Source organism: Labeo rohita, chromosome 18, assembly GCF_022985175.1.
Source record: "Labeo rohita strain BAU-BD-2019 chromosome 18, IGBB_LRoh.1.0, whole genome shotgun sequence".
In the NCBI taxonomy this organism is placed as follows: domain Eukaryota; kingdom Metazoa; phylum Chordata; class Actinopteri; order Cypriniformes; family Cyprinidae; genus Labeo; species Labeo rohita.
In genome coordinates this window covers 27,659,989-27,669,253 of record NC_066886.1, presented here as the reverse complement: position 1 = coordinate 27,669,253, position 9,265 = coordinate 27,659,989, and the positions used below count along the sequence as shown (strand labels likewise).

Below are 9,265 nucleotides of genomic sequence, written 5' to 3'. Positions count from 1 at the left end.
CACAGCACACCACCCAAAACACACCATACCTACTGTGAAGCATGGTGGAGGCAGCATTGTGTTGTGGGGGTGTTTCTCTTCAGCAGGGACTGGGCAAATGATCAGGATTGACGGGAAAATGGATGCTGCCAAGTACATCCAAATTCTTGAGGAAAACAGCTGAAGATGGGCAGGCCATTCACCTTCCAACACGACAATGACCCTAAACATACTGACAAAAAAACTATGAAATGGCGTAAGTAGGTATGTCCTTGAGTGGCCAATTTAGAGCCCTGTCTTATTAATTATTATAAATGTTATATCAGCTTACCAACTTTGAATATGGGTCTTCCGATATGTCTTTTTTAATAAATCTGCAAAAATGTCAACAATTCTGTGTTTTTCTGTCAATATGGGGTGCTGTGTGTACATTAATGAGGAAAAAAAATGAACTTAAATGATTTTAGCAAATGGCTGCAATATAACAAAGAGTGAAAAATGTAAGGGGGGCTGAATACTTTCCGTACCCACTGTATATGGCTACAGTTGGTGTATTTTTATCTTAATATATTTTAAGGAATTAATGCATAGTGATATGTCTAGTCATTGAAGTACTAGATCAGTTAAATAAGATCAATATGTTAGTAGATCAATTAAATTTAATATATATTAAATCCAGGCAATCTAGTGATCTATTGATCTATTGATCTAATTTGATTGAACTAATTTAAAGGGATCAATCAGGACAAATTAACTATTTTAGTGGATTTCGATGCCCCATCACACCTCTTATTTGCCTTGACATTATAGTAAATTTAATAATGTGATCAAGAGGAAGTGACATCAGTGTGTCATCGGAAGACCCATATTCAAAGTTGGTAAGCTGATATAACATTTATAATAATTAATAAGACAGGGCTCTAAATTGGCCACTCAAGGACATACCTACTTACGCCATTTCATAGTTTTTTTGTCAGTATGTTTAGGGTCATTGTCGTGTTGGAAGGTGAATGGCCTGCCCATCTTCAGCTGTTTTCCTCAAGAATTTGGATGTACTTGGCAGCATCCATTTTCCCGTCAATCCTGATCATTTGCCCAGTCCCTGCTGAAGAGAAACACCCCCACAACACAATGCTGCCTCCACCATGCTTCACAGTAGGTATGGTGTGTTTTGGGTGGTGTACTGCGTTTGCTTTCCGCCAAACACAGCGCTTGGAGTTCAGTCCAAAAAGGTATATTTTGGTCTCATCAGACCATAACACCTTTTGCCAGAAGATATCAGACTCTTCCAAATGTGTTTTTGCATAGCGCAGATGAGAAAGGTTTCTTTCTTGCCACCCTGCCTTACAGGCCAGCATTGTGTAAAAGCTTGGGAGATAGTTGGCACATGCACAGACTGACCAGACCCATAAAGCCTTGTCAGTCCTTCAAAGTTGCCTTTGGCCTCCTAAGGCATCTCTAATCAATGTCCTCCTGGCTCTGTCATCGACTTTGGACAGACGGCCTTATCTAGGCAATGTGCTGGTGGTGCCATACGTTTTCCACTTCTTAATGATGCTCTGAACAGTACTCTGAGGGATAACTAAAGCCTTTGAAATGTTTTTGCAGCCTTCTCCTAACTTGTGCTTTTCTACAACTTTATCCCGGAGGTCTTTTGAAAGCACTTTCCCAACCATGGTGAATTCTTTGCCGTATCTTGCGCTAGTAACAGTGGAATCTTCAAGAAACAGCTTGTTTTATTCTGAAGTAATCAACACCACTACTATTGATGTGAGGTGGGGCAGTTAGCCTGGTTTTTAATCTTGAAGTTGATTGCTTGCACATGAGCAAGTTTATAATGGTATACTCTAAGGGGCTGATCATTTTACCAAACCAGGCATTTCACTAATTAATTTTTAATAATCCTTCAGAATTATGGTATTTTTACTTTAAAGATGAGGGTTATAATGTACACACACAGCACACAAAAAAGTCAGACTTCATTAATTTTATTTTCCAGGGTTTACTGTATCAAAAGGTTTATATATATATATATATATATATATATATATACATATATATCTCTTTTGGGCCTTTTTTAAGCTTTATTAGACAGGACAGTTTGAGAGCAGACAGGAAAGCACTGGGTGAAGAGAGGGGCCGTTTACCGTCCAACCTGACAGAACTGGAGAGGATCTGCAAGGAGGAATGGCAGAGGATCTGTATTAGATCAAAAGGGTGCTTCTACTAAACACTGAGCAAAGGGTCTGAATACTTAGGACCATGTGATATTTCAGTTTTTCTTTTTTAATAAATCTGCAAAAATGTCAACAATTCTGTGTTTTTCTGTCAATATGGGGTGCTGTGTGTACATTAATGAGGAAAAAAAATGAACTTAAATGATTTTAGCAAATGGCTGCAATATAACAAAGAGTGAAAAATTTAAGGGGGGCTGAATACTTTCCGTACCCACTGTATGCTTTTAATATGATTTGCAATTAATGTTTGCATTCAAATATTTAATCTGCAATACATTTAATAACATAGAGTACTTATGAAATAACATATGTTAAAGACTAAAACCCCCAGCTCTTGTTTTAAAATTAGCTTTCAATGAGTCACGGGCACGCAGCAAAGAAAAAATAAGCTAACAATAGTAACCTAAACCCTGTTCTTTATATGTGACAGAGCCAGCTGTTATCTCTTCAACGTCAACAAGTGCAGATTTATGTCTTGTGGTGTGAACGAAAAAATCATTATGTTTTTCATTAATCTAAGCACATGGTAAAACTGAGAGTATCTGGTCAGACATTTATACATACATATTGATTTTCACTGTATTAATGGTGGTTTGTGTGTCTGAGGGGAACATTTTTCTCTCTTTAGGAAATGTTATTTACCTTGGTTTTGACAGTCACCTCACATGTCGTCCGGCCAACCGAGTTCTTTCAACTCTTTCAACTTCTTTAAACAGTGAAACGGCGCCTCCCTGTGGCCTATACTAGAACTGTAGGATTGTGTCGTGAAACGACTGTTTATCACGACAGTTACTGCTCACACACGGCTAACGCGTTTTAAAGACAGATGGGTTGGTCATAAATGTGAGCTAACAGGGTTACCGCAATCAGCTGGCTGGATTATTAATATTTTGCAGAATGGGAATAGCCGATGAGGCTGACCGGACTCTGTTCGTTGGGAATTTGGACCCACAAGTAACAGAAGAAGTTATATTTGAGCTGTTTTTACAGGTAAGTGCTTTAGCGTCATTTATTAGCTTGCTAATGCTAATGGTGGACCGCTGATTATTTTAAGTTCATTTACAAACGATCTAATTAAAATACAATAGATGCATGTTTTACAAATTAGTACCATGGTGTCGTTTTTAAAATCTCTTTAAAATATTTTTCTGCAGTTACTATCAGCACGTGTCTCTGTTGTTTGTGGCAGTTCGAGGTAGTTTAGTTTGGGTCATTCTTACGAAAACATTTAACAATTATTCAAAACTAATGTATATTGTTTTGCTGTATATATAAGTTATTGTTGCTGTCTGTGCAGGCACTAGCTCTAGTCATTAATTTGCATCAAGTCTTTATTTTGAATAATATGTCGTTTATTTACAATTAATTACGGTTAGACATTTTAACTAAAAATAACACCATAGTTTCCTAGTTGATTAAACGCAAAACATTACGGCAATTGTTTAGTATTACAAGACTTAGGAAATGTACTGTAGAAATACGCAAACCATACATTATGTAAATAAACATGCATGAATTTGCATACATTTCCAGAACAGAAATCGTCACACTGGATGAAGCCTTTTCGAAAATGTTTGTTGACATATTACAGTTAAAGGTTTCTACAGATGATAGTTTGGATATTTCTATTTAAAATGATGTGAACATACAGAAAGAAAAACAAATTACCATGTTTTAGGAGTAAACTGTTACATAAATCAAACAAATGATATATGAACAAACCTCTCTGTAAAAACCTTCACAATATAAATGGGAGTATGTTTGGTTTCTGGTTCAGTGCAGGAGGATGGATAAATAAATATTACTAAGTAAAACTAGAAAACGACCTTTGAAGACACAGTGAGATGTGTATTTTGGATGTTTTCTTCCCACTAGTCTTAAAGAATACATTATGGAAGCAAAACAGCTCCAAATCTTCAAATTGACCAGTGCTGTTTTTGCATCTGTATTTTCCTTTCCTATAGGCTGGGCCATTAATCAAAGTCAAAATCCCTAAAGACAATGATGGAAAATCAAAACAGTTTGCATTTGTAAATTTCAAACATGAAGTGTCTGTGCCCTACGCCTTGAACCTGCTGAATGGAATTCGTCTCTATGGACGGCAACTCAACATAAAGTTCAGAGCCGGTAGGATTTTCCATTTAATCTTGTGTTCTGTGATTTCAGTATAGCCACACACCAATCGTTTCACAATTTAGCGACATTTCCACAATATGTTTTAAGAATGTATGTTTCAAAACAGTAGTAGAGGAAATAAAGTAAGGTTGTGCTGTAACTGTACACCACGTTTTACATTTTGATGCCATTTACTTGATGCTGTAAGTGATTAATGTGAGAAGGTTATTTTAGAAATACGAGAAAGTTATTTTAGAAATACAAAACAATCTTTGCTGTCTTTAATTGTGATTGTGTAACTTGCTCTTCTTCTGAAACTTTAAAATTTAAGGCTTTAAAATGTATTATTTATTATAAAGTTAATTTCTGCCAAAAAAAAAAAAAAATCTCTCCCAGTTTAGCAGTGTAAGAACCAGATTAATCATCATCTAAATCTGTTGTGTTTTTTAACAGGCAGCAGTCATATTAATCAGGAAGGCAAAAGTCCCGCAAACTCTCAAAATCCCAGTCCAGCAAATACACCAGGTCACCGTGGTGGAAGGTAAACCTTTGTTTGAAATGTAGGGATTTAGTGGTTCTGTTTACATCTGCTCTGTTTCAAGTGATTTTGTCACAAGGTACTTTCTTGATTCTGAATTTTGTCTATTGTGACCATTTGTGATCACATTTCATGCAATGTGTGGAGGGTCTCTGATTGCATGGCTTAAATTACGTTTACCAAAAATATTTAGAGGAATCGTTTTCCTCACGTGTATAATATTAGGGTTGTGCAGAATGATTATATACATTAACAAAAAAAAAAAAAGATTAGGGTCAGTAAAATTTCAAATATTTTTTTAAATAAAAATTGTAATAACAAAAGTAAAAACTTTTTAAAACATGCAAAAGAAATTGTTGAAATAAGTCTCTTATGCTCACAGTGGCTGCATTTAATTAAAAACACAGTGAAAACGGTAGATTTTACTTTTGTTATTACAGTTTTTAAAATAAATTTCTGTCTGACATATTTTAAAATATGTTCAATATGATGCAAAACTGAATTTTCTTTGATTGTTTGTCTCCCTAGTGTTCACCCTAGTGTTTGCTAAATAAAGGTCTTCATTTCTTTATTAAAAAAAAACAAACAAGAAACCTACCTTTTGAATGGTAGTGTACTGTTTTAGTTCTCTGAGTTTTAACCTGAGTTGACGTACTTTTCTCTTTTGTTCTGGCAGAACCCCAGAGCAGATGGGCTCTCCGTCCTACTCTCCTCCACAGCATTTGCAAAGGTCTTTCTCGTCACCTGATACTCTGCAAAGACAGGCGATGGTGAGAACACCTCTACTAACACTTCTGCTCATGTTCTGCCTTACATTCAAAATCTATGTAAATTAATGTCAGACCAGAAGTAAATTTTATTGCTGATAGCATTAAAGGAATAGTTCACCCAGAAATGTAAATCTGCTGAAAGTATACTTACACTCAGACCATCCAACATGTAGATGAGTTTGTTTCTTCATCAGTACAGATTTGGAGAAATGTAGCATTACATCACTCCACCAATGGATCCCCTGCAGTGAATGCAGGGCTCCCACACCTTGGTTAACTTCAAATTCAAGGACTTTCCAGGTCCAATACCCTCAAATTCAAGGACTTATTGTGGAGACACATTTCAAGTGAGAGCAAGGTTACGTCGTGTGACCTTGTAATATACATTGTTACAGTTGTCGTGTCAAACACAACTATGCAAAAAAGCATTTATTTTTGCCCACATGACAGAGATCTGGTATTCTTTTTGTTGTATTTCTGTTTTGTGTAAAACTGAAGAATATTCGTCTCTGCACCTGGCCAAGCAATGGTCCTTTGGATCTCTGGCAAGCCATTCCTTGTAATCTTTATTGTTATAATTAAAAAGCCTCCAAAGTAGCGCAATGACCATATCCTATATCAAAACTAAAAATATTTATGTCCATACCTAAAAATGTATATTTTACAGTCACCCTTGTGCAGATTAATTATAAACACCGCTAAAAGGCTTCCTACCAGTGGCCATCACAAAACTTAACATTTTGCACAGTTTTATTGCAGGTAGAATGCAAAAGTTTTCAGTACAAGCATTTTAGTGCAATATTTCTAACATTTAACCCACAAGAGAAAATCAACCTTTCGCAACAGTTTAAAATTAGCCCCATTCTGTGCAAAAAAAAAAAAAAGACAAGAGTAAGGAGAGGTGACTGACAAATCATGCTGGAGGTTTTTCTGCTCAGCAGATAATGTGCTCATACTGATCTTGTAAGATGTGCTCCCTTTATACAGAGTGCGTGTGATCGCGAAATTAAAAGTGAAAGTAAATAGCCACTCATTCAAAAGAAATTTAAATAGTCTGCATAGAATAGCGGCTCCCTGGTGCACAAAAATTATATTTTAGATTAGAATGATTGCGTGAGGAGGCGGTAATGGTCCAAAATTAAGTGGGAGCGGGATCAAGAAAACAGTCCCGCTTAGGGCTTTAATACAAAATGCAAACATTGAATGGCGACTATAGAAAGCAAAAGCCAAATCCTGGATATTTTGGGTCATTTTGAAATTTCGTCCGGACACATTTTTTAGGTCCAAAAAGAGGACATGTCTGGGGAAAAGAGGATGTATGGTCACTCAATGGCACACAATAATGCAAATCAAGCAAGCTAGTATGCATAGGCTACAAAGTTTTGGCGGAATAACACATTAATGGACCGGAAGGAATAATATGGAAAATCAAGCACTTTCAAGGTCCTGTATCTATGCATGTTTATTTTCAAAAACTTTGAACTTTGGGCTTTGAAATTTTTATGCAGATTCACAAACTTTAAAGGATTTCAAGGACCTGTGGAAACCCTATGAATGGGTTCTGTCAGAGTGAGAGTCCATACAGCTGATAAAAACATCACAATAATCCACACCACTCCAGTCCATCAAGTCTTAAGCAGCGAAAAGCTGCATGTTTGTAAGAATGGATGTTTAAAGACACTTTCAGCTCTCTTGCTTCCACATAAAATTCGTAAGTCCATAATATTTCTTTTTTCCAGTGGAAAAAGTAGTCTCGTCTGAATCAGGAGAGAAAAATGCACAGTTCAAACACCATTTACAAGCCAAAACAATTCCAAACAAATATGTGGGTGGATTTTGGTGTGAGGTGACAACAGGAGATGGACTTTCCACTGGATTAAGAGTGATTATATATATTTTGCCAGAATCAATGGTATAAATTTACGTCTTTGTGTCTTACAAATATGCAGCTTTTCACTTTGCAAGATGTTAACTGATTGACTGGAGTAGTGTGGATTACTTATCTGATGGCATCCATTCACTGCAGAGGATCCTTTGGTTACCAAGTGATATAATGCTACTTTCCTCCACATTTGTTCTGATGAGGAAACAAACTCCCCTGCATTTTGGATTTTCCTTCAAAGATGTTGTCTGTTCCAGTATGATATCTAAAATATGCTCTGAGGCATTTGAAGTCACTTTCAAAGTTTAAAGTCACCCTTTTTTTTTTTTTTTTTTTTTTTTTTTTTTAAAATAGATGAATAACATGTGGCAGGTTCAGATGCAGCAGTTGCAGCAGCTCAATGGAAATTTTCAGCAGGGAATGCAGCAAATGTCCAGTCCTGCAGACAGTAATCACAGGCAACAAGATTGGTCCGGACAGCGTGGTCATCGCCACTCTCACCAGGACAATAGCTATCATGGCAGAGATCAACGGCATGGCAACAGCGGGAACAACTATGACCGGCATCGACGCGACAGCCAGCGAGGTGATTTCTATCACCATGATGACCGCAGTGGAGGACACAACAGAAATTATCCTCCTGAAAGACGGAGAGACTCTAGAGATGGACGATGGAAACGCTTTTAGTTGCATGTTTAGTTGCGTTTTAGTTTTCCTGTGAACTTTTTTTTTTTTTTTTTTTTTTTTTAAATCAACTGTTTTAATAACTTCGTTACCCTCTAAGATTTTAAAATTTTATATTTAGTGAATTGAATTTTGCTGTTAAAAAAAAAAAGGATATAAGAAAGTTAGTTACTGCTAAAAAAAAAAAAAAAAAAAAAGCACAATTTGACAGAATGAGGTTAAGGCATTTAGACTGGAAATTGTTAGTAGAGAAGCAAGAACAAAAAAAAAAAAGAAAACAGTAATAAACTGGCCATGTTGTGTGCTGGCCTTTTTAAAAAAAATATATATATATATTTTTTTTTTAATCTCAGGGGGACACCTATGTTTATATAATTGGTTTTGCTTTTGTTTTTAAGAATTTTTTTTTTTTTTTTTTTTTTTAAACACTTCTGTATATACAACAAGAAAATGTAAAAAGAACAAATCATGGTAGGTTTTTCTAGACTTGCTCTCTTCCTCTCTGAATATTTGTAATTTCTCAGGATTTCTCATTATGGAAAATAGAAAACTAATTTTCAGGTGCTTTATGTTTGATAAACGGTGTTTCACATTTTTTCAAAAGCAGATTTTTTTTGTTAACTTTCTACATTCCTCTTTTAGGATGATATTGATTAACTGTTTATTAATTCAGCAGTCTTTGAAAACTTGGAACGATAACTAGTTTTAATACTTTGGTAAATATACCATTTTTATTGTCAAGTACAACAATTGGTTTCATAAAAGTCACTGTTTACAGATGTCGTGAATGTTCTGTCATTAATTCGTTGTTGAACTCTTACATTTGTTTACATTCATATAAACACTGTTGATTGTTTTAATTCAGCAACTACTTTTAACTGCTCAGGACACATCGAGTAGCTCTCACAGGGATTTCAGTAGTCTATAGGTGGCGCCATAATTGAACATGTATTAACATAGTATTTATTCTTCTAAATAAGTTTTTATAAATCTATCTCTGTATATAGATTGTAATGCTTTTTTTATATTTAAAAATTGGTAGAGTCAATTCTACCAGATC

The 9,265-nt window shown here is 35.5% G+C and overlaps 1 protein-coding gene across 1 annotated transcript; it reads left to right on the top strand.

The window, feature by feature from the left end:
• The first annotated feature begins 3,025 nt into the window (after positions 1 to 3,025).
• rbm7 (RNA binding motif protein 7) lies at positions 3,026 to 8,984 on the top strand. Its single transcript, XM_051134611.1, has 5 exons — positions 3,026 to 3,206; positions 4,181 to 4,343; positions 4,785 to 4,872; positions 5,546 to 5,639; positions 7,876 to 8,984. Exons 1-5 carry the CDS (start codon positions 3,114 to 3,116, stop codon positions 8,206 to 8,208), a joined length of 771 nt encoding a protein of 256 aa, XP_050990568.1. The 5' UTR covers positions 3,026 to 3,113; the 3' UTR covers positions 8,209 to 8,984.
• The last annotated feature ends 281 nt before the right edge of the window (positions 8,985 to 9,265 follow it).